At 46.6% G+C, this 26,038-nt stretch overlaps 1 protein-coding gene across 5 annotated transcripts in view; it reads left to right on the top strand.

Moving 5' to 3' along the window:
- Positions 1 to 16,761, top strand: part of NOL8 (nucleolar protein 8) — a 43,562-nt gene extending 26,801 nt beyond the window's left edge. For 3 of the 5 annotated variants that reach the window (XM_034775881.1, XM_034775883.1, XM_034775882.1), the window contains exon 17: positions 12,895 to 14,622. In XM_034775881.1, the coding sequence (XP_034631772.1) occupies positions 12,895 to 13,002 (108 nt within the window). In that variant the 3' untranslated portion in view covers positions 13,003 to 14,622. The other 2 variants (XR_004646481.1, XM_034775885.1) reach the window with 2 other exon arrangements.
- Positions 16,762 to 26,038: the final 9,277 nt, after the last annotated feature.

Genomic DNA, 26,038 nt, shown 5'->3' with positions numbered 1-26,038 from the left:
AAGATGGCAAACTGGAAAGACAAAAAGTGGAATATGGACATTTTTGGTTTTGAGAATCCATTTTTTTATCTTGTACTTTGATCTCTGGTGTTTCCAACTTTTACATCCTCTCAGTTGTTGGTACTGAATTATGGCTGTTTCTTATCCTTCAGGTGCCTTGTAAGGAGTGCATGGTAGTGGTGTTCTCATCAGTTGTCTCCATCAATCTTAATTGAAGTGTGACCATGCTCACAGAGGAACACTTGCTACAAGGTTTAGACAAAAGCACAGAGAGAGAGAGAGTGCACAAGTCAGTGATAGAATCAGGATGAGAACCCGGGGCCCAGATTTTCAGAAGCACCTAGTGATTGTGATGGACATCTAGAAATTGAGGCAAACATGACACCTTAAAGAAAGGAAACTGTCCAAGTAATGAGCACCTGCTCTTCAAAAATTAAAGCCTATTAGAGTATCACAAGTTTTGCATTAAATTTCAAGGCTAAATGTGAAGGAGTTGAAATAGCTTTCTAATCTAATTGAAGCTGTGACTGAAAAAAGGGCAAAGCAAAACTTTAAGAGCAGATAAGTTTTAAAGGTAATAGGAAAAATACATAGTCTTTACAACATATGTCAATGTGTCTGTTGGGGGCTGGCCATGATGGGTAAGCATTATTGGGAGCTCCCATGTTGAAGTTTTTATGAAAAATATTAAATAGTTTTCTGTTTTACCTGCTGTAATTCTGCTCCACTTACTGAATTCAGCTTTATATCTAGGAAGATCTCTTTATAGGTAACTTCAGCGCGTTGGTCAGTTCCTTTGATGCTTTAGATAACTAGCTTGCTTTATTTAAAAAAAAAAAAAAAGAGAGAGAAAATGTAACGCTAGAAAAGGGTTATGTTAAATTTATTCTGTTAAGTATAATTATATTCAGTAGCGAGGGGATCATGGAAATTTGTTTTCCTTTATCAGAATCACTATCTGCTACTGAGTGTTACACTTAAAACTCTGCAGCAGTGCCACTGTAGCACTTAAGTGAAGATTGTACCTGTGCCGATGGGAGGGGTTCCCCCATCGGCATAGGTAGTCCACCTCTGCAAGAAACAGTAGCTAGATTGATGGGAGAATTCTCCTATCAACCGAGTACTGTCTACACAGGGGCTAGCTTGGTTTAACTGTGTCGCTATGGGGTGTGGATTTTTCACACCCGTAAGTGCCATTACTATGCTGACCTAATTTCTTAGTGTAGACCAGGCCTTAGTCATAGAGTTTAAGGCCAGAAGACACCACCCATCATGTAGTCTGACCTCCCATATTGCACAGGCCCTCAGCGCCATCCAGCACCTTCACACTAACCCAACAACTGAAATTAGCCCAAAGTATTACAACCTACAGAAGACTAGACAATTATATGCTGCATGCTGAGAATAGGAGGGACCGAGGTGCATCAATGCCTGAGATCTCTGCAATGGTAGGGAAATTATATACCCAGATAATCCTGGCACGTAACCCATATTCAAACTGTGCAAAAAAAGGTGAAAAGCTCTCAAGGTCACTGCCAATCTGACCTGGGGGGAAATTCCTTTTCAACCCCACAATCATTTAGCCCAGAGTCTGGGAGCAAGGAACTTCCAGTCAAGCACCTGAGAGAGAGAGAGAATGTTCAGTACTTAGTTTTCAAGCAAACATATTAGAAGAATACTAGAATAGGGGTCGGCAACGTTTGGCACGTGGCTCGCCAGGGTAAGCACCCTGGCGCGCTGGGCCAGTTTATTTACCTGCTGACGCGGCAGGTTTGGCCGATCGCGGCCCCCACTCGCCGCAGTTCGCCGTCCCGGGCCAATGGGGGCCGAACTTGCCGCATCAGCAGGTAAATAAATAAATAAATAGGACCTAATCACATCAGCCATACCATCAGGGGCTCGTTCACCTGCACATCTACCAATGTGATATATGCCATCATGTGCCAGCAATGCCCCTCTGCCATGTACATTGGCCAAACCGGACAGTCTCTACGCAAAAGAATTAATGGACACAAATCTGACATCAGGAATCAAAATACTCAAAAACCAGTGGGAGAACACTTTAACCTGTCTGGTCATTCAGTGACAGACCTGCGGGTGGCTATATTACAACAGAAAAACTTCAAAAACAGACTCCAACGAGAGACTGCTGAGCTAGAATTGATATGCAAACTAGACACAATCAATTCCGGTTTGAATAAGGACTGGGAATGGCTGAACCATTACAAACATTGATTCTATCTCCCCTTGTAAGTATGCTCACACTTCTTATCAAACTGTCTGTACTGGGCTATCTTGATTATCACGTCAAAAGTTTTTTCTCTTAATTAATTGGCCTCTCAGAGTCGGTAAGACAACTCCCACCTGTTTATGCTCTCTGTATATATATATCTCCTCAATATATGTTCCATTCTATATGCATCCGAAGAAGTGGGCTGTAGTCCACGAAAGCTTATGCTCTAATAAATTTGTTAGTCTCTAAGGTGCCACAAGTACTCCTGTTCTTCTTTTTTTAAAAGAACCGTAGGTTTGTCATCTTACTTTAGACTGAAAGACATGTTGCTGCAAGGGGAAATGTCGGTGCAACAACACAATAAAGAACAAATTGAACTTTTAGTATTTAAGGAGTGAAGTCAAGGGGATTGTGCCCTCAAGCTATGATAAACTACACAAAAAAGCAACACAAATTTAAAAAGCAAGCCGACATCATCTAACAGTTCTGCAAAGCATATGTGGCAAAGGAAAGATCTGCTTCTACTAGTACTATAAAACTAAGTTACACTTCAGTGTTTTATAGAAGACAAGCAAATTGGGAAATAAGATATTTTTCTACCAACATTTTTGATGCTATCAAATTTAGCTATATTACTTTCATACTCTTTTTCTGAACATAAGCCTCTCGAACTGAGAGGTGACATCCATGTGTGTCATATTTCTGTCTGTAGTGACAGTTAGGAGAGTTACAGTAAATCAGCATTCCTCCTGCATAGACTCTGAGCAATTTTTGGTACTCAAAACAAAATCCCTGGTAACTCTGTTATAGCTACTTAAGGCCCCGTTGTCTTTGCTTTTTAAAGTGACTGCAGGGTGAACCACCTCCTGTGGTGTGGCAGGGATGGGTATAAAGTTGCAGGGGGAGATAATCCAAGGCATAAATGGCAGTTAGGCACCTAACTTATTGACATCCAACAGGAATAAGATATCGAACTGCCATTTCTGCCTTTTCACTAATTTGCTTTTATTCTCTGTATTCATGCACTTAAAAACAATGTTTCAAAATTAATTTCACAATTTAAAACCACTCCACTGTGTCTTGGAAGAAACAGGCTTCTCTCCAACACATCTCTCATATTCATAGCTTTGGCTGCACAGCATTCGCCATCTGCTAAACTCTAGTAAAACTTTCCACTAATCACATGGGGCTAAATCCTGCATCAGACAGTGACATTTAAGTGAGAGTTTTACCTGTGTAAGGACTTCAAAATTGAGTCCATTGTAATCAAAGATTTGTGACCTAATACAACTTAGATTTACCAGGGAAAATAATGTACATAAAGAACAAAACTTTTTTTTTTTTGTCTAAAATAACAAGATGGAGGAACTATCGGACTATGGGGAGGCAACTGTGGCACCAGCACTGAAGGCAGAGAGCTTGTTTCTTTTCCTCTATTCTCCATGACCTCTCCCAGACCCAGAAATGCCCAGCTAGTGTGGACTGACTGAGAATGGAGGAGATGAGTGAGTGCCGCTGGCTGCCTCAGGGTCTGGCAGGCGTGTGAGAAGGACAGAGTGGGGGAAAGAATAGCAGGCCTCAAGGGAGTGCAGGGTGAAAGGCTGAGGAAAATAAAATGGGAGGGAGACAGGCACTCAAAAGGGAAACGTGAAGAGACAGAATGGAAGTGGGGGAGGGGGGGCAGAGGAAGAAGGCTCCCCTTGAGTCCAAGCCCCATTTTGTTCTTGTGCAGTCTTGTGGGTCATTCCAGGGTCAATTAAGATCAGGCTTTCCACATCTGGATAATCTACATTCACGAAAAGCATGATCATCCACTTGAGACATTCCCTATACTTTAGAATTCCATTTATGATTGTCGATATAGCCAATATTCTCTCTAGCATACATGAAGGTAGGGGCCTAAGCTCACTTGCTTTGAATAATGTGCGGCTTGATGGTAAAGATTCTGAGTCATTGCTCTGAATTGTGTTACTGCTTTCTCCCCAAAAGAGAGTGGCTGAGTGAGCAGACCCTTCTTTCCTAATGTTTGTGTAGACCATGTGTGTGCTTATGGCTAATCCGATTAAAAACCAGGAGTTGGGCTCCACCTCTTTGTTGACAATGCAATACAGTACTAGGACATTACTGTACTACAAAGTTACTGTACTTTGGGTAAGAATTTATCTAGTAATAATTATATTAAAAAGGGGTGTGGGAGGGCAGTGACAAACATTTACTACGGCACCTAGTGTCCTCTAGGACAGCTGGGCCCACTGTTTTCAATAGAACTACTCACAATAGTGAGCATTTCAGTCCAGAGTATGTGTTTTTATGGTCATGCCCTTAGCTTAGTACATGTCCCTGCCCTTAAGAACTTTTATTTGAAGGCTCCCATCCAGCAAACAGATCAGGATGGAGGATACCTGCAGAGAACCCTATTGACGTCAGTGGGGCTGTTTGTAAGTGCAAGCATCTGCGCCATGCTGGATAACTTGAAGTTAGAAGAGAAATTCTTGGAAGGAATGAGGGTTAATAGGTGATTTGAGAGACAATTTCATTTTCTGTTGGAGTGTCATATCTACCAGTTTCTGTTGGTTTACAGGAAAGAATATAGTATCAGAGGGGTAGCCGTGTTAGTCTGGATCTGTAAAAAGCAACAGAGGGTCCTGTGGCACCTTTAAGACTAACAGATGTATTGGAGCATAAGCTTTCGTGGGTGAATGCCCACTTCGTCAGAAGCATGTACATGGGCATTCACTCACGAAAGCTTATGCTTCAATACATCTGTTAGTCTTAAAGGTGCCACAAGACCCTCTGTTGCTTTTTAGGAAAGAATATAAAATCCAGTGGCACTCTTTTTCCCTGTAAATGCAGATGTTTATATACAGATCTGCATGAAAGTGATTGCTGAGCACAAAATGGCTGCCCTAACACCCAACTCATTAAGTTGTTTAGGTGTTTGAGATATTTTAGGTGTGAAGTGTGCTGTACAGAGCCACATACTATTAAAATCTGGTAACAGGAAAAAAAAGCCTGACCTAGCAAGGGTTAATCACACATTGGATGTAGGATTTGGCTTATTTTAAAATGAAGAAAAGGGCACAATTCAACATCTTAAACCACATCTTGTATTTTTCACATGATAGTTTGTCATACTTGAGTATTACAGACATGGCCCACTGATGTTCAGAGGCTTTATTTGGACACTTTCCCCTTTGTTATAATACTTCTTCCCTCCTCTTTTCTTTTGATCATGTAGTTCCTTTTGCATTATTTTGTAAGTCAAATATATACTGTATTACATGTGTTCACTTGTTTAGATATGCGAACTTCTGATGTTTCATTAGAAACACCTCTTCTTTGTCAATATTAAGATATCAATCTTTTGTTTTTCTCTTCCTGCAAAGTTGGAAGCATTTTACTTGATGGGAAGTTGGTGGGGTGATGTACCAATATCTCCCTCATGATGGCACCATTGAGCAGTTTTCACCGTAGGAACTGTGATGCAGAAGGAAAACAGATGTCGAGAAAGCAGCAACCAGACTGGAAAAGCAGGAGGGGGGTGGGAGGTGGCCACCAAACTGCTAGAAATAGTGAGCCTAGTATGATGCAGTACGCCATCAGCATTTCCACAGCCATAAATTCCAACTCCTAAAGCCAGTGGTGGTTGTTGATTTCTCAAATTTTGCCAGTCCCTGCAGTGATCAGACTGGAAATATGGAGGCACTAGCTTGAAAAGATTCAGCTATGAGTGTTTCCGAGCTGCTGTGCATAAGCATCTCTGTGCCTGGAGCCATCTAACACCATCTTGAGGATTTAACATGTTTTCAAGCAGCCTGTTTGATTTTCACTTTTAAATTGGCTTTATTGCATCTGAGCTCTGTGCACAAAGACAAATAAGCAATAGGCTAAATTTACAAGATTTCTATATTATTCCCTAAACCTGAGTCTAGTGACTATAAGTCAGGCAGTTAATGATAATAAAACTACGAAAACATTACAATAAAATCCTCCCATTATTAGTTCAGTCCATGTGATTTGTTGTACAGTCCCTAGGTTTTAAGCGCTGTAGTGGAAGATGGGGAAAGGAAAAAACAAAACAGGGTAGGAGGTAGCATGTGACAGCTGAAGAGGGAGGGTCCAATTCTTGCTTGGACATAGCTTCCAGCTCCATGTTATATAATAGTATTCTAAATCCCCCCACCTCCCATATCCCCACCACCCCCGTCCCTCACACACATTCTAAAGGACTTATAAATGAAGTGTCATTGTAAAATCAGTTGAGAGCATACCGTCTTAGGAACTGTCTCATTATCTGTCTACAGAAGCTGCCAATATTCTCCTTTGGAAAGATTTTTTTTTTTAAACTTGGTATTTCAGTACTGCAAATTTATCAACGTGCAGTTTAAATAACCAACAAATTCAAAACAATTTTATAACTATGACACTAGTAAATACATTATCCTCAGCAAAAATCCTCAGTGTGGTACAGTGGCTTGTACTAAGAAGGAAGATGACAGCTGTAGTTTTGTCATCCTAGAAAGGCTGTTGTTTTACTCTGTAGTAAGAGAGCCTTCTGAAAGTGAGAAAAGTGAGGTTAGTCATTGTCAATTTTCTCAAATTGTCGTTAGGGGGCTATTGCCATTCACTATGAAATTGTGTATCTTCACACTACAACACATCCAGTGTGATGCAACTTACTGATAAGTTCCACCAGGAGACTTCAGCTTTGTCTTTTTTGCGAAAAAAGGTGTTTTTTAATACGTTAACTAGCATGTTAAAATCTTAACATAGACCAAGGCAGTTGAAGTTTTAATGTGTTAGCTGGTCGATTTTAAACCCTGTGCTCATCCTTGGATTTTATCTCAAACAGTTAGTATGTTTGAACTGCAACTGCCGCATCTACACTAGAATTTTAACACACGAGCTAGCCTTTTTCTAGTATAGAAATGGTCTTTATGGGCAGTAGAAACACTGAGAATGGCAACGTAAAGGCGAGAACTGGGGAGATATCTAGATATCTATTAAAAGAGACGAGAAGAGAAAAAAATGCATTTGTAGAATTACCCAAAATCTGTTACCTAAATTAAGCCCCTTGAGAAATTCTGTAAGGATGTGGAATGAGTGAGGAAGGTGCCAATTTCTGTTCAAAGGCTGCAGTCACACAAGGGCAGCTATGTTTTATGTTATTTTCACACAGGTTTTAAAATTTGCTTGCCAACCAAAACGCTGGCACAGAGACAGAACTCCAGCTCCCAGATTTTCCTGCCTCATTTGTAACAGCACCAATGAATTAAACACAAACTGCCCTTTGGAGCAAAACAGAATTGATTTGTTGCTTCCCACTGCCAGAAAAAAAGTTTGGCTAGAAGAGAGGCAGGCGGCTCAAGGGGCTTGTATTTGTTTTCTGAACTTCCTTCCCTTCTTACTGATGGCTGATGTGTCACTAACTCCCCTCCTTTTTCCATTGGGTTCTGCATTTGCAGCTCATGGCCTGGCTTTGTGACAATTCAAGCACTTCCTTTTCCCCACACCCCCTGATCAGCCAATCAGGTGTACAGAACTAGCATTTGTCTGCTGCCTTAGAACCCAGTTTTACACATGCAGTGCCCTTGTTTATCTTCAGGATGTTGTACTTAAGCAACTCATCGTGCTTGCACCAGAGTTCAGTGAAGGAAACCAATAGTGTTAAATCTCTGTTAAATCAGCTTAGATCGTAATGGTGCTAGAGTGAATGCAGAATGGCTTGAAAATCAATACGGGTGGCAAGTTTTGGAGCACAACATCCTGGTGGATAGGTTATACTAAATGATTTATTTGTAAGAACAGGAGCCAAGTGATTTCCACTCCTACGAGCAAATAACTTCAATTATGTCTGTTTCCTGGCATGTTATGTTTAGTAACTTCAAGCCATGGCATGTATCTTCTCCTCTATATATTTGTGGTTTGCATTTTCTGTTACTAGTTATTTTATGAACCAGTATAGCTGAGGCTGCAGCTGCTAAACCTTTTGTGTGCAGCTTCCTTCTAGCCCCCGCCCCCCAAGAATTCCTCTAGTCAATCACCACCTTGGCAAGTTTTGGAATATCTCTGTTCTATAGAAATTCATTTCCCCTGTGGCCACAGTCAGACTATTTATAATGGTGAGTACTGGGATAACAAATCAGTATCAATCCCACATGCTGTAGTTTAGCAGAGGATTGGTTGCATTTTATCATTATTATTTCCATTAATGCTGCATGATTTTTAAAGTGTCCTGCTCAATTTCATACAGTTTAAAAATCTATTTATTTTTGCTGGAGTGATATTCTTTATCAAAACTTTTTAAGGTTCGGATAAATAATCTTCCCTCTGGTCTCAAAAGACTTCCAGCTTCTGCAGGAGTTTATCTGTGGAAATCAGCAGGGCTGACTATCTATCTTGCAATTAGCAGGCCTTCCTAGTGGTTAAGTGGGTAACAGTGCAGCTGTAGATTCTTCTTGATCTGCTGAACCCTAGTAGGGTTGCTGGGTGTTCGGTTTTCGACCAGAACACAAGGTCTAAAAGGGACACTGGTGGCCCTGGTGTGCACCGCTGACCGGGCCATTAAAAGTCCAGTCAGCGGCACAGTGGGGCTAAGGCAGGCTCCCTGCCTGCCGTGGCGCCGCATGGCTCCCGGAAGCAGCGGCATGTCCCACCTACGGCTCCTACGCGTAGGGGCAGCCAGGGGGCTCCGCACACTGTCCCCGCCCCAAGCGCCGGCTCCACAACTCCCATTGGCTGAGAACCATGGCCAGTGGGAGCTGCGGGGGCGGTGCCTGTGGACGGGGCATTGCACGGAGCCACCTGACCATGCCTCCACGTAGGAGCCAGAGGGGGGGACATGCCGCTGCTTCTGGGAGCTGCCTGAGGTAAGTGCTGCCTGGAGTCCGTGCCCCTGACGCCCTCCCAGGCCCCAACCCCCTGCCCCAGCCCTGATCCCACTCCTGGCCTCCAAACCCCTCAGTCCCAACCCGGAGCACCCTCCTGCACCCTGAACCCCTCATCCCCAGCCCCCCCCCCAGAGTCTGCATCCGCAGCCAGAGTCCTCACCCCTCCCACCCCAACCCTCTGCCCGGAGCTCTTTCCTGCATTCTGAAATCTCTCATTTCTGACCCCACCCTGGAACCTGCATGCCCAGCCCAGAGCCTATACCCACTCCAACACCCCAAATCCCGGCCTCAGCCCAGAGCCCCCTCCCATACACCAAACCCTTCGGCTCCACTCCCCAGCCTGGGAATATTAAAGCTACTTTCCACCATTATAGCCCCTCTATGATACATCTTCCACAGATGTTTCTCTTCTCATCTGGTCCAGTATCTGTAAAGCACCATCACAGTGACAACTATGTTACTATGAAAGAAGATGAAGCCGCTCCTAGACAAATAGCTTAGGGAGAAATATGTATTGTCAGAGGGGCTGGAACAAGACTATGGAGAGAGGATTTTTTTTTATTATTATTAGTAAAGAAAATCCTTTCATACCACTGAGGACCTGTTAAGGTTCTAGAAGAAGGAATAAGATAGACTCATAAACTTTAAGGCCAGAAGGGACCATCGTGATCATCTAGTCTGACCTGCACATTGCAGACCACAGAACCTCACCAATCCACTCCCGTAATAGACCCATAACCTCTGGCTGAGTTACTGAAGTCCTCAAATCATGATTTAAAGACTTCAAGTTACTGACAATCCATTCTTTACTCTAGTTCAGGGATCTCAAACAAGCAGCCTGTGGAGTTATTTCCTGTGGCCCGCCATAGGCGCTGACTCCACCGGCAGCCAAGCTCCCCAGGACCCCCTCCCCTACTCCCCCTCCCCCCCCACAAGCGCACCAGGTCCCCGCTCCTCCATCTATCTCCCAGCGCTTCCTGCCGCCAAACAGCTGTTTGGCAGCGCTTAGGATTTTTCAGGAGGGAAAGGGGAGGAGCGGGGACATAGCGTGCTCAGGGGAAGAGGCAGAGAAGAGTCGGGGCCGGGGTGGGGATTTGGGGAAGGGGTTGGAATAGGGGCAGGGAGGGTGCAGAGTTGGGGGGGGGGCTTTGGGGAAGGGGTTGTAAGAGGTGGGGAAGAGGCGGGGCCTCATGGACTTTACAAGCAGTCTAAGGTATGAAGTTCAGCATGTATGATTCTTTGCTATGAGTAGTTGGGAAGAATGTTTGTTAAAAGTGGCAACGTATTTTGTATGAATAGTTACTTTAAAAAGTTCCTGCCATTACAGCTATGTTGATAGACTGTTAGTGTAGATCATCATCAGTGTTACTGACCACATAAGGAATAGTAGCAGGTGTTTATATTTTATTAAAACCCCTCTTCGCATTACAGTTTTAACAAAGTTAATACATTGACTTTTAATAGCATACTATATTACTCTTCATTTTTTTCATTTTTGACTATACTTTTGTATTGTTGTATGAAAAAGTTTCAGTGATGTGGCCCTCGGGCCAATGTACTAGTTCTCATGTGGCCCTCGTGGTGATTTGAGTTTGAGATCCCTGGTCTAGTTTAAATCTGTGCACGACCTGTTCACCATTCTGCAGAGAAAGGCGGAAAAACCCCAATATCTCTGCCAATCTGACCTGGGGGGAAATTTCTTCCTGACCCCGAATATGGTAGTCAGTTGGACCCTGAGCAAGATGCTGAGAAAGAGTGAAGAAGTTGGTTGAAGGGAAGGTAGAAAGGAAACCAGGTTTGAATAAGATTCCATAGTTTGAGGAGGATTATCTGAAAGTTCTGTAGTGTGCACCGCACTATCATTTGTGCCATTTTACTGAGAAGAACCTTGTGTGATGTCTGAGTCTCCCATACAGGGCCAGCTCCAGGTTTTATGCTGTCCCAAGCAAAAAAAAACAAAAAAAAAACAGGTGGGTGCTGCCGCCGAAGCAAAAAAAAAAAAGGGGGGGGGGGAGTGCCACCCCTTGAAAAGTGCCGCCCCAAAGGGCCAGAATGCCACCCCTTGAAAGGTGCCGCCCCGAGCACATGCTTGGGGCGCTGGTGCCTGGAGCCAGCCCTACTCCCATACGATATTTTATGTTAACGTGAATTATAAACTGAAGCTTTTTCCCCTTCTTTAACACAGATGGTACCTCTTAAACTTTTTTTTTACCAGATCAAAGTAACTAAGAAGCAAGTAGAAAAAAAGTACAAAGAGGCATGTTTTCAATGCAGTTATTAATGCAGGTTGAAGGGGTAGGGAAATATTAGGATAAGGCATTTAGCAGACTGAATGATAGCTGTTTCTGCCAGTACTGAACATACTGTAGTGCATTGTGAGCATATCAATCCTAAGGTTAATGTTTAATTGGGTAACCTATTTATTTTACTTGCAAGTTGTACCAGAATATATAAACCCTCTCACAGTCAAGGACCTACAGGTTAGGAACAGGTAGCTTTACCATTTGTTTTAGGAATATGATATTATTTTATCATATTCAAGGCTATATCAATAGGCATAAGGCCCTTAAAGACGGCAAGCAGCTGAATGAAGATCATTTACAAAAACAATTTTAAAGACAAAAACAAGCTTTGAAGTCCTTCAAGAAATGTAGATAAACAGCTGATCCTTATATGCTGCCTATTACCCAAACATTCGACCTATTGATTAAACAATATATACATTACAAATGCCATCTTTGGGGTAAAGGGAAACAGGTTTAACTCATACATATCGCTTTAGTCAGGAAGTAAAAGTTTTTTTCTAGCTGAAGCTACACAATTTAGTTGGTTTAGTCTGGGTTTTTTTTCCAGGTAGGCAGAGTTTAATCAATAGGAATTTGGCCAGGATACCTCTTCCTGTGGAAGATGCCATGAGATCCTGTCAGGACCTCCATTTTACACTTCATTGTTAGAATAGCATCTTCAGTAACACAGTATCCTCTAACATTCTGCCAGGGTAGTGGTTCAGAATTAGGCTGAAATAGGCCATTGTTTGAACTTACACTCTTCGAACTAGGATGCACCAAGCCATGTCTTGTACTTTTGCAGAGGGAGGCTTCCATTTATTTGGATTTAGCCCTTGCAAAGCAAGGATATTTTTATTTACTTTTCTGTTTACACTCCGCTTAGGCATTCAGAATCCTTTCCTGCTCCAACATTAACTTAAACTTTTATTTCTGCAAAATTTCCTTCCTAGCACAGGTCTCTGGGTGATTTTTCAGCTCATCTACCCTGAAAACTGGCTATCGCTAGGTTTTTGTGTGGCTCAGATTATATTTTTCCCTTAAGGATTTATGCTTACATTTGATCAAAATACTTCCAAATGGAGAAAGCACTAAAAATACATACACATATTTTTTCAGGGACTAACCTGCACCATCTAGTTCCACAATTATTGCTATATTCTGCTCACAGAACCATATGGATTTCACTGGTTTCAAAGGGAGTCTCATGTACATGCAAGGGCAGAATTTGGCCCATCTAAAACACTATAGTATTGTACAATAATGGCCCCTGACACTGTAACTTAGAATAGGGTTATTGAAGATTCAGTTTGGCAGTCCTTATCCAATTATAATTCCCAAGTAGAGTTAGCTCAGTGAGGAATTTTGCCTAAGTAAGGACTGCAGAATTTGGACTAGTCGCAGCATTATTGAATGGGGAGTTTAAGTGTTTTATTTGCACATGCAATTTCTTATTTTGTTGTTCTATATATGTTTTTTTTTCCAGGTGCAGTACATGCATACTGGGTGCATCTTTCATATACTTGCTTTGTGTCGTGGGCCCCGGAGACTAAGCTACTTACTGGCAGGCAGGTTACTACTCTTTTTAGGTTAAGGGCTGTGTGGAGAGTCTTTCCTTTGACTGCAACAGGATTGAGCCCTCAGTGCTGAGATCTTGATTCAATCCCCACTCATGACTGATATCTGTATACATGCAATCATTGGTTGTCATACATACATTATGTTCCCACCTTTGAAAATTGACTCCCTAATGCTGTTATGTTTGAAGTGTGGTGATTGATCATATTTATCCAGACATCCTTATTCATTTATTCCCTGGTTTCCATGTAGTTTGTGTCACATTGTCCAGGCTTAGTCACATCAATGTTTTCCTCATGTCAGATCAAAATACATCAGTGACTCTCATGACCCTTCTGAAGGTTCATATAAACAGCCTCAGACATCCGTATTTCTCTTGATATACATTTAGGCCTCTTATTGGATCTTTATGTTGTTTGTCCAACATTCAGACACTCTACCCGGTAGTTCAGCGGCGAGCGATCGAACTTCTGGGTTCAACTTATCGCGTCTTGTCTGGACGAGATAAGTCGAACCCGGAAGTGCTCGCCGTCGACTGTGGTACTCCAGCTAGATGAGAGGAGTACTGCGGAGTCGACGGGGGAGCCTGCCTGCCGTGTGTGGACCGAGGTAAGTTCGAACTAAGGTACTTCGAACTTCAGCTACATTATTCACGTAGCTGAAGTTGCGTACTTTAGTTCGAATTAGGGGGTTAGTGTAGACCTGGCCTGAGTCTTACTTGATTAGGAGCAGAAGAGGAAGTGTGTTAGGTTTTCCATTTCATAGCTGAACCAACAGCAATGTGTCCCCTCCCCTTGCTAGCCAAGGCGTACCCTTGACTTTCCGCAAATATACTAACAGAATAGGGGAAGCAGCAGCAATGTCAGGCACTCAGGTAACAACTGTACCAGTGCCAGTTTTACTATGTGTGTGTCACATGAAATAGGGAGAGCTGATTTCATAAAAGAGTCATTGAAGTGCATTTGCTAAGCTACTTGCCTGTGTTTTGTCTGCTTGTTAATTTCAATTCAGAATGCTTTGAAATAGTCTTTTCTTGGCCCTGTCTTCTTTCTTTCCCTCTTCCAGTGATCAAGCAGCTTCAAAAGAATTTTATCTGATAATACATCAGCAGGTATTGGAAATGTATTCTTCTGTTGCTCTGGAAACAAGAACTAAAGCAAGATAACTTTGAATGGTTTGACATAAAAGGTCCATACTTCAAGGGTTTTGCTTATACGTAGATAGAGCTTGAATTAATATATTAATGTGTTTTCAGGCAAATCTGTTAGATAAAAACATTTTTAAAAATCAAGGAAGGAAACTAGTCACTGGGTAGTTCAAATCAAGTAGAGTTTGCCACACTGCTGCTTTGTACAACAGAAAGGAAATATGCATTTTAGTTAGCTAGGACGTGTGTGATTATTAGGTACTGCACAGAGACTGAGTTTGTCTGTGTAGCAACAGCTTTTCCAACCAATCAGCATAGACAAGTTAAAGTTGGAAGCGTTTGTCTCACTTCCTTTTCCCCTTATAATCTGCCTATTTTTGTCCCCTCCTCCACTTCAACCTCAAGGAAATTAATTATGGTTAGAGTGTGTTTTATGCTATAGAATTTAAGCATCATATAGAAAGAGCAGTCAACAATTCAAGCCAAACTTGTTTAGTCTTTCAGTTGTGGCCCATGATGTTTGCAAGGTGTAAGATTGTGTGTGACTTACCCCTCCTGCCCTAAATTCCTATGCCCTGGAAGCTGCAGGAGTCAGCAAAGTAAGTACCTAGAATTTCATGCATGCATGTTTGTCAGAGGAGGTAGTGGATGAAGGTTTTGCTGGCCCTCATTGCAGCTTCCCACTCTTCCTGATTTAACAAGGCTACAGTTAGGGGAGAGACAGCCTGACCCCTCTATTACAACCTATTGAATCAGGAGATGTGGGAATTTATGTGCCACAAAAACAAACTAATGCCTCACACCATATGACAGTGGAGCATGAGCAGTGAACATAACACTAGCGTTAGTGGGGTGCCCCAACCACGGGGGCTCCTGAGTTCGGAGGGTTAGTGCAGTTGGCCCTCACAGTAATCCTTGCATTGGAAGGAAGTGAGGCAACCTAGGAAGTGAGTAATGCAAGTTCTAAATGTTTGTATTGGGAAATTGTCTGTTCTTAAGTGTCACCTGCCTTGTACTCAGGGATCACAGACAGTCATATGTGCTCGAGAAGGTGACTGGGGGAGCCCTGAGTCCCTTTACCCAACCACATTAGTTCTCAGACAGAGATAAAGTGACCCTTAGCTTCTAAAAAAATGATGTTTTCAGTTGCTCTCAAAAATTAACCACATACACCCCTTCACTCCACCCCCACCTTAACTGTCAGAATCATTTGACAAGGCAGGGAGAGCTAAGCAGCAGGTAGCAACTCTGTTGATTCTTTGTTTCAGTAACAAAGTCCAACCTTGAGTAATAGCAGTTGACTTTTCAGAGAAGATCTCCATGTTATCTCTTGAAACAGACAAGTTGTTAAACAGACACTCCCTGTATGCTGCCTGTGTAGCATTTTTGGCAAGGGTTTCAGTTCAAGTTTATGAGATCTCTTGCCCCACATACCCATTTGCATTTGTTTTTAAAAAGTGATTTGCCCCAGAGATTAAAATGGCAGCCTGCTGCTCAGCCAGCCAGGCTTCAAAGTGAGAATATCATGGTTGTGACTGAGGGTATGTCTACACTACGAAATTAGGTCGAATTTATAGAAGCAGGTTTTATAGATATCGGTTTTATACAGCCGATTGTGTGTGTCCCCACATAAAATGCTCTAAGTGCATGAAGTCGGCGGACCGCGTTCACAGTACCGAGGCTAGCGTCGACTTCCGGAGCGTTGCACTATGGGTAGCTATCCCACAGTTCCCGCAGTCTCCGCCGCCCATTGGAATTCTGGGTTGAGATCCCAATGCCTGAATGATGCAAAACAGTGTCGCAGGGGGTTCTGGGTACATATCGTCAGGCCCCTCCCCCTCCGTCAGAGCAATGGCAGACAATCGATTCGCACCTTTTTACCTGGGTTACCTGTGCAGACAACATACCATGCCAAGCATGGAGCCCGCTCAGCTCAGCTCAGCTCACCATCACCATATGTCCTCTGGTTGCCGGCAGACATGGTACTGCATTGCTACACAGCAGCAGCTAATTGCCTTTTGGCAGTAGACGGTGCAGTATGACTGGTAGCCTTCATCGGCGATCTGGAGGCTGGCAGACGTGGGGCTGCATTGCACACAACAGCAGCCCCCTTGCCTTTTGGTAGAAGATGGTATATTACGACTGGTATCCGTCGTCATCGTACTGCAGTGGCTGTCAATCATGGGCACCTGGGCAGACATGCTCAGTCCTATTGAACTGCCTTGACGATGATGGCTATCAGTCGTAGTATACTATTTTCTGCCAAGCACCCAGAAGATGCCGAGGGCTATCAGTCTTGCTGCACTGTCGTCTGCCAGCTTAAGATGTAAAAAATAGATTTGTTCTGTATTCATTTGCTTCCCCTCCCTCCATGAAATCAACAGCCTGCTAAACCCAGGGTTTTGAGTTCAATCTTTGGGGGGGCCATTCTGTGTGACAGTTGTTTGTGTTTCTCCCTGATGCACAGCCACCTTTGTTGATTTTAATTCCCTGTACCTGTACGCCATGTCATCACTCGCCCCTCCCTCCCTACCTCCCTCCGTCCGTCAGATACTAGTTTCGTGCCTTTTTTCAGACCAGACGCCATAGCACTGGGATCATGGAGCCCGCTCAGATCACCGCGGCAATTATGAGCACTATGAACACCACGCGCATTGTCCTGGAGTATTTGCAGAGCCAGGACATGCCAAAGCAAAACCAGGACCAGCCGAGGAGGCGATTGCAGCGCGGCAACGAGAGTGATGAGGAAATTGATATGGACATAGACCTCTCACAAAGTACAGGCCCCAGCAGTGTGCAAATCATGGTGTTACTGGGGCAGGTTCATGCCGTGGAACGCCGATTCTGGGCCCGGGAAACAAGCACAGACTGGTGGGACCGCATAGTGCTGCAGGTGTGGGACGATTCCCAGTGGCTGCGAAACTTTTGCATGCATAAGGGCACTTTCATGGAACTTTGTGACTTGCTTTCCCCTGCCCTGAAGCGCCAGAATACCAGGATGAGAGCATCCCTCACAGTTGAGAAGCGAGTGGCGATAGCCCTGTGGAAGCTTGCAACGCCAGACAGCTACCAGTCAGTCGGGAATCAATTTGAGTATAGTGTGCTGCTCCTGATTTGTTTGTGAGAAGTGAACATTCCCCTTCTCTAAAGAGCATGTTAACTGAAGGTTATGAGCAATGTTTCTGGTGTTTAATTTTCATTAATGTTCTATTCAAATATGCTGTAGTAAGTCCTTTTGTTAATTTCACTCAGTAATATGGGATGTTGTATCACTCTTTCAAAATTTCAATAGAATGAGTAGCCTTTTTTTAAATGAGCAAATGGAATTAATCTTTCGTTGCTATCATCGTGGTAAAGGACAGGCAAGTAGATTTTTTTACCTGGGCTGGCATGTGACATTTTTGCAAGGTTGCATTTATAGACACATTATTTCAAGCAAGGAAATAGGCTGGCTTGCATTAGTGACCTGTAATTTAGCATGATTGTTGTTGAGAATACCATCTCACATTTCCTTCATGCCATAGAGTTCTCAATAATCAGCAAGGCCGCTAGGTGAAGATGAAAAGATATAACCACATGTGATATTACTAATATGCATGAAGCCACACAGTACTAATGAAAAGGAAAACAGCCATTTTATATCCACAATGAACATTACATCCACAGATGTTATAAGCCAGACAAAATGCTATTAGTCCAAATAAACAATAATGTGAACTGTGTATCAGAGGCTGCAACATAACATAATATGCCAGGTTTTACTGTGTTACTTTAAGCGAGGTGCACTCTAAGCAATTATTAATCTAGCATCCAGACTTTACATCATGGGGTCTGTAATATTTTACTGGCATTTGACTGATGGGCTCATCAATGATTGAAGATTAGATCTTTCAGTGTTTACAAACTGAAGTAGCTAACTCCACCGTGCAGAAAAGGTCACTGTCCATCATATCTCCTGCTCTGGCTGCAGTGTGTCTGTTTTTTTGTTGTTTTTTTCAAAGGAAAGCCAGTTCTGCCAAGTGACTCTTAAAGGAAGGTTGTTTTTAGCATTTTATTGTTTTGATTATTGCAGGTAACTGATGTTAGATTTTAAAAACTAGCACTAAAACCTCACCTGAGTTGTCTAGATGATCCAGCAATAGCATTTATTCTCTTGCATAGGGACCAGTCTCCTCCTCCCTGCGCCAACAACACTTTGGCAAAAACATACACAGTCCTGGGATGGGTAAAGCTTTTGCTGCACGAATATTAACCCTTCTGGATGATCACAATTTGCTCCCTCTGTAAAAAAGTGTAGTATTATGGTGGTCAGACAGAAACAGTTGTTACTGCGAGAGAAACATGTTGGTACAGAGATCTAGAGCAGGTCTCCAAACTTTTTTGATCGCACACCCCTATCAGTAAAAAAATTTTTGAGCACGCACCCCCTGCCACAACGAAGCACACACACACAAAAAAAAAAGCGCCGCTCGGACTCTTGCCCGAATTGCCGAATTGATCTAGAGATCCACCCTGAAAACAGATCAGAGTATAATACCCATGAGACCTGGGGATCTGGAATATTTGCCTGCTCTCACATACCCTCTGGGCAAGTGTCTCCCACTTCTCTGTACTGGGGTTCCCATTCACCCATTTATCTTTCTCTATTAGAAACCTAGAACCATTCTTTGAAGGGGAGAAATTTTTGTCTCTCCAAACATAAACCTCTTCTTGTCTTTTGGGGGCTCTAGTTCCTGATTCCCCAGAAAGCCCTATTGTGACAGGGTGCTAAGCAGAAAACTGCTTAGCCAACCCTCTGTCACTCCAGCTCCAATTAAGGGAGGTGAATTGGAGCTAGGTAGACCACCTGGCCCTGATTGGGGAAGCTGGAATAGCTGCTGCCTCATCAGACTGGGGCTGGATAAGCCAGGAGAGGAGCTGGGGGTGGGGTGGGGGATGGATGGATGCGCCCTCTCTCCTGCTGGTGGACTGTAAGAAGGGGACTATGTGTATGGTGGAAAGGGGGTGGGAACACAACCTGTAACTAAAAGCACCAGGTGAGCACTGCACCAAGGCCTCTATATGACTTTCTCAGCCCAGGAGGGCCCTGCAAAGACCCCATTATTCCTATCTTTTGGGGGGGGTCTCCCCACCACCTCCATCCCCAATATGAATGTTAGCCACACTGCTGTTCCAACAATCCTTGTCCCCTGCTGATGGGCATCTTACTTCTCCACAAGGAAGTGGAGTTTTCAGCCAAAAAAGCCCCCCCCGCCCAAAAATTCCTTTATAAAAAAATCAGACAATTTATCCACCCTGTGCCTCATTGAAGGTCAGCCAGCAAAAATGTTGCAGGTGCGTTTTAACTGGCTAGAAGATATACTGTTGTGTTTGATCTCCAGACTCCACTAGATTCCTCCCCAGGCAACCATGTCAGCCACACAGAAGCACCCTAAAGCAGAATGTGTTAGTAGACCAAGTTTTGGAAAACAGAGGAGGAGACCAGTCAGAGTCGTGACACTGGGCCAGTTCTCCAACATCCTCCTGTGACCCTCTCTGCCCTGAAGAGCAGAGACAGAAGAAAGGAAGAATAGCAGCAGGAGGAGCCACACACACATTGGCAAAGGACAGTTACCTGTTCCGTAACTGGCGTTCTTTGAGATGTGTTGCTCAGGTGTATTCCACAGTAGGTGTGCGTGCTCGCCACATGCACTGGTGCCGGAAGTTTTTCCCTTAGCAGTACCCGTAGTGGGAGAGCCCTGCTGCAACCCTGGAGTGGCGCCTCTATATCGCGCCATAATAGGGGCTGCGCGCTCCCCCCACCCTCAGTTCCTTCTTGCCAGACAACTCCGACAGAGGGGAAGGAGGGCGGGATGTGGAATACACCTGAGCAACACACCTCAAAGAATGCGTTACGGAACAGGTAACTGTCCTTTCTTCTTCGAGTGACTGCTCATGTGTATTCCACAGTAGGTGACTCCAAGCTATATGTGATGGAGGTGGGTAGGAGTTTAAGGGTTACCAGGGTGGAGCATCGCCCTACCAAACCCGGCGTCATCCCGCGTTTGGGAGACGCTCGCATAGTGCGATGAAAAGGTGTGGACAGAGGACCATGTAGCAGCCCTACAGATGTCCTGAATAGGGACATGAGCCACGTAGGCAGCTGACGAGGCCTGAGCTCTCGTCGAATGAGCCTTCACTATAAGAGGCGGGGGAACCCCTGCCAGGTCGTAACGTGTGTATGCACGAGGTGATCCAGCGGGAGATCCGCTGGGTGGAAATCGGTTGCCGCCTCATGCGCTCAGCCGATGCAATGAAAAGCTGAGGGGATTTCCGGAATGGCCTGGTCCGGTCTAGGTAAAAAGTCAGCGCTCTACGCACACCTAGCATGTGCAGGCGTCGTTCCTCATTGGATAGAGTACTGGGAGGAAAATGTCCTGATCAAAAAGTCGAGACTATCTTTGGCAGAAAAGCCAGGTGCGGGCAGAGCTGGTCCTTATGCCTATGGAAGACTGTATATGGGGGTTCAGAGGTCAGAGCCCTAAGCTCTGAGACCCGGCGAGCTGAGGTGATAGCCACCAGGAACGCCACTTTCCAAGATAAGTGGGATCAGGAACACATGGCCAAGGGCTCAAAGGGGGGACCTGTGAGGCGGGAGAGGACTAGGTTCAGGTCCCAGAGCGGGACCAGGGGTCTGGCGTAAGGGAATGCCTGATCCAGCCCTTTTAAAAACCGGGATGTCATGTGGTGGGAAAGCATCGGGGGGTGGAAAGCCGAAATGGCTGCAAGGCGTACCTTGACTGAGGAGGGCGCCAGCCCTTGGGTCCTAAGGTACAGGAGGTAATTGAGGATGAGTTGGATAGATGCAGAGGAGGGGGAGGAGCCCCCTCCCTCGCCCATGTGGAGAACCGATACCATTTGGCCAGGTAGGTTCGTCGTGTGGACTGTTTCCTGCTCTCAAGCAGAACCTGTCTAACATCCTCAGAATACCTCCCCTTTTCCTTGTTTAACCATGGAGCAGCCATGCTGTCAAGTGAAGCGCAGTTAGATTGGGGTGGAGGAGACATCCTCCCTCCTGGAAGAGGAGGTCCGGTTGAAGCGGCAGCCTGCATTGGGGAGGGGCACTAAAAGTTGCAGGAGGGTCCTGTACCAGTGTTGACGGGCCCAATCCGGGGCTATCAGGATAATCGGCGCCGTGTCTGCCTTCACCTGCTGTAGGACCTTGCCTATCGGGGAAGGGCGGAAAGATGTAGAACAGGTGGCCCGATCATGGAATTAGGAATGCGTCCAATATTGCCCCTTCGCCCTCTCCCGCCCTGGAGCAGAACCGAGGGCAGAGGCAATTCTGGACGGTGGCAAAAAGATCTACCTGGGGAGTGCCCCTCTCCAGGAAGAGCCTCTTGGCCACCTCCCAGTGTAGAGATCACTCATGCTGTTGGGAGAAAACCCTGCTTAAGTGATCCCCGAGCGTATTGCGCTTGCTGGGCAGGTGAAAAGCCCTCAGAAGTGGGCTATACTGAACTCCCACAGGAGCTGGGCTTCCTGGCACAAGGCCACGGAACGTGTGCCCCCTGGCCTGTTGATATAATACATCGTGGTCGTATTGTCCGTGAGGACTCTGACCACCTTTCCCTCTAGGTGCTGGCAGAAAGCCACGCACGCCAGGCACACCGCCCTGAGCTCCCTGACATTTATGTGTAGGGACAATTCCAAGGGCGACCATCTGTCCTGGGTTTTGAAGCTCCCCACATGGCCATCCAACACCAGATCTAGTGAGGGTGGGGTCTCCCAGAAGGGGATACCATGAAGCATGTTGCTCGGGAGGGACCACCATTGCAGGTTGGCCACTACACTGGGTGGCAATGTGACGACCTTGTCCAGGCCGTCCCTGGACTGGGAGTACTGGGAGGCCAGCCAGAGTTGGAGGGGCCTCATCCTGAGCCTGGCGTGTCGCACCACTGAGGTGCATGCTGCCATATGGCCTAGGATTTGAAGACACACCCATGCCGTCGTCACAGGGAAGGCCATGACCGAGGCAATGAGACCTTTGAGCATCTCGAACCTGTCCTGGAGGAGGGAGGCCGTGGCCCCATCGAGTCTAACAGCGCCCCTATAAAGTGTATGCGCTGAACCGGGACTAACGTGGACTTGTCCTTGTTTACCACTAGGCCTAGACTCGTGCAGGTATCTAGCAGGAATTTCATTTGCGCCTGCACCTGGGACCGAGACCTGCCCTTGAGCAGCCAATCATCCAGGTAGGAGCAGATCTGCAATCCGTTCCTCCTGAGATGGGCTGCCACTACCGCCATGCATTTGGTAAAACCCTGGGGGCCGTGGAAAGGCCAAAGGGAAGGACCGTAAACTGATAGTGGTCTCTCCCTACCAGTAAGCGGAGAAAGCGCCTGTGGCCCTCGAAAATATGGATATGGAAATACACATCCTGGAGGTCCAAGGCTGCGAACCAATCCCCCGGGTCTAGGGATGGAGCAATAGAGGCCAGGGACACCATATGGAATTTGCAGCGGACCAGAAACTGGTTGAGATTCCACAGGTCGAGGATGGGCCTGAGCCCACCTTTTGCCTTCGGGATCATGCAATACCGGGAGTAAAACCCTTTGCCCTGGAATTCGTGAGGTACCCTCTCCACTGCGCCCAAGGTGAGGAGGCGCGTCATCTCCTGATTTAGAAGGAGGGTGTGCTCCGGGTCTCTGGGGACATCGCGGGATGGAGAATGGTGGGGTGGGGGTGAATCGAACTGCAGCATGTACCCCTGGAGATGGTACTGAGGACCCACTGGTCTGACATTATATGGGACCATTGCACTCGGAAGGCAGATAAATGGTTGCCAAAAACCAACTTTATTAACTAGGGGGCTTCCCTGGCAACAGGCCCAGTGGCCCCCCGCAAAGACTCAAAAACACCTTTTCCCCTGCCTCTTGCCCTTCAAGGGGCCAGGGCGTGGGGCCGAATGGGACTGGTGCTGTGACCTGCGCCTCTGGTCCCTAGGCCTCGTAGGCGGGGGCTCGTATCTGCCCCTTATGGGGGGAGCCGAGGGCTGTGGCCTGGGTTTGTCCTTGGCTGGCGGGACATACAGGCCAAGAGTCTGCAGGGTGGTGCGGGAGTCCTTCATCCCGTGCAGACGAGTGTCCGTTTGGTCCACAAACAGGGCCTTTCCATCAAAGGGCAGGTCCTGCATGAGGGACTGGGATGCCACGGACAGCCCTGACAGCAAGAGCCACGACGCCCGTCGCATGGAGATAGCTGAGGCCATCGAACGAGCCGCTGTGTTGGCCGCATCCAATGCTGCCTGGAGCACCGCTTTCACCGCTACCGCACCTTCGTCGACTAGAGCCTTGAATTCCTTCCTGTCCTTTTCTTGGAGGGAAAGCTCAAATTTCGGCAGAGACCCCCACAAGTTAAAATCATAGCTGCTCAAGAGTGCTTGATGGTTTGCCACCCTGAGCTGGAAACTCGCAGAAGAATAAACTTTTTTCCCAAAAGTGTCTAGTCTCCTGGTGTCTTTATCCGTGGGGGTGGGCTGGCCGCGGGCTGGCCGTGTCTTTCACGGTGGTTGACGGACTCCATGACCAGTGAGTTCGGGGCAGGATGAGTGTACAAGTACTCCTGCCCCTTTGTTGGCATGAAGTACTTCTGCTCTGCCTTCTTAGAAATGGGCAGAAGAGAGGCAGGGGTTTGCCAGAGCCCGACAGAAATATTGGCTACCCCTTGGTGAAGTGGCAGGGCCACACGGCCTGGTGCCGAGGAGGACAGGACGTTAAACAAAGTGTCCAACGGCTCCTCCATCTCCTCAGCCTGGAGCTGGAGATTTGCAGCTATGCGTCGGAGAAGCTCTTGATGAGCCTTAAAATGCTCCTGAGACGGAGGGGGCGGCGCCGCTATGGGCTCATCCAGTGCTGACGAGACGACCGGTACCGCCCCTAGGGCATCGGGTGGTACCATCGGGTCGCACTCTGCGTCTGGGTCCGGGCATGGTGCCGGTGGTTCGGTACCCGAGGACTGCTCTCGGTGCCAAGACGGGGATGCCAAGTGGACCTGGGACGCCCCAACCACTGAATGGGGCCTCGCTGGTGTGGGCGCTTAGGGCCACGGTGCCCACTGGCACCACCGTCCTTGCCAGAGTGCCCCTTGCCACTGGGCCGTCTGAGGTTCTAGGGGAGCTGCTTGCTCTTGAGGGACAATGCGGCCCGGGGAAGGACAGCTGGGAGCCGAGGCCGAAGTTACCGAGGAGTGCACGGTGCCATACGAGCGGCTGGACCGGTCCCCACCATGTCAGCTCTGACCGCGGGATTTGGACCTCGACGACAAGGAGATGTACATGTCGGAGGAGCTATGTCTGGAATCCCTTCGGCGACCGTGGCTACTACGCCTCGGTGCCGGTGCTGATCAGGATGCACTCTGAGTATGGCGCGCCATGGTAAGAGTGGCGGTGCCGATGGCGTCGAGATCTGCTATCACTCTGAGTGGAAGAGGAGGTCGATGCTTTCTGTCCCAGTGCCTGCGACCCCTCTGGGCAGAGGAAGACTCCAGAGACTCGCTCTCAGGTGACCCAGTCAATGGAGTTGAGATCTGCCACAGGCTATGGGAAGGCCCCACAGATTGAGCCTGGACATCAACCTCCGACCTGGCAGGGGAGGGTTGGTGAGCACCAGCGGCGGCTTCCCTCGGGACTGGGGGCCTGACTCGGGCGGCACGCCCGGCACCGGCAGGATGAGGATATCACACGCTGCCTGAGCTGCCTCTGGCGTCAATGGCATCCTCAACACCGGAGAGGCACGCGCAGACAGGGCCGGACTACTCCGCTCAACGCAAGTCAGAGGTCTGGGTCCCGAGAGGGATCGTGGGCTGCCCAACTCGGGTCCGGCCTCACCCCTGTCCTTGTCTCGGCGCCGCTTGGTCTTGCCTTGTTTCTTAGTGGGAGAGCGGTGCCAACTGGTGGATGGGGCTTCACTCCACACCGAGGATGCGGTGCCCGGCGCTGGGTCGGGTCGGCGCGCCGGTGCTGGGGCCAATGCTGGCTCCATAAGCAGGGCCCAGAGTCGGCTATCTCATTCGCGCTTAGTCTGGGGCTTGAACGACTTACAAATTTTGCAGCTCTCACTTCTGCAAGCCTCACCCACACAGCGAAGACACTGAGAGTGTGGATTGCTTCTGGGCATGGAATTGCGACAGGAGTCACACGACTTGAAGTCTGGGGCTCGGGGCATGCCCCGAGCCAGGCCACTAACTATAGAAAACTATTTACGGTCGAAGATCATACTACTAAGGATAGATGCTACAGCAATGCTGGAGCACAAAGTTCCGACTACCTTCACTGGCGGCAAAAAGGAACTGAGGGTGGGGGGAGCGCGCAGCCCCCATTATGGCATGATATAGAGATGCCACTCCAGGGGTCGCAGCGGGGCTCCCCCACTACGGGTACTGCTAAGGGAAAAACTTCCGGCACCGGTGCACGTGGTGAGCACGCACACCAACTGTGGAATACACATGAGCAATCACTCGAAGAAGAACAATAATGCCCTCAGACAAATATGGAGGGCTAATTGCCAACATTTAACTGACTAGAGATGAGCAGCAGGAACAGAAATGCCAATAGCAACAGACACTATTCAGGAGAGATCTCAGAGTAGGGAGCATCAAGGAGAACTCTTGGGTGCTTGTAGGGATAACCATCTTGACCTAAAACTGGAGCAAGCAGCAGTGAAGTTGGAGCTTTAAAAGTAATTATATATTTTGATGCTCCAGTCATGCAGCTGGAATCTCAACATAAGAATATAAATTAGTAATCTTTACAACAACTAAACAAACAGTAAGAGAGAGTGGAGGCTGGTAAATTGAAGCATGGTTTCTCACATATACTTTGGTACATTAATCTTTTAACCCATTTGTCATTGCTCTTAATTCCCCT

This window comes from Trachemys scripta, chromosome 7, assembly GCF_013100865.1.
Source record: "Trachemys scripta elegans isolate TJP31775 chromosome 7, CAS_Tse_1.0, whole genome shotgun sequence".
NCBI classification, from domain to species: Eukaryota; Metazoa; Chordata; order Testudines; family Emydidae; genus Trachemys; species Trachemys scripta.
The sequence above is the reverse complement of the archived record's forward strand: the minus strand, read 5'-3'. Positions and strand labels throughout refer to the sequence as shown.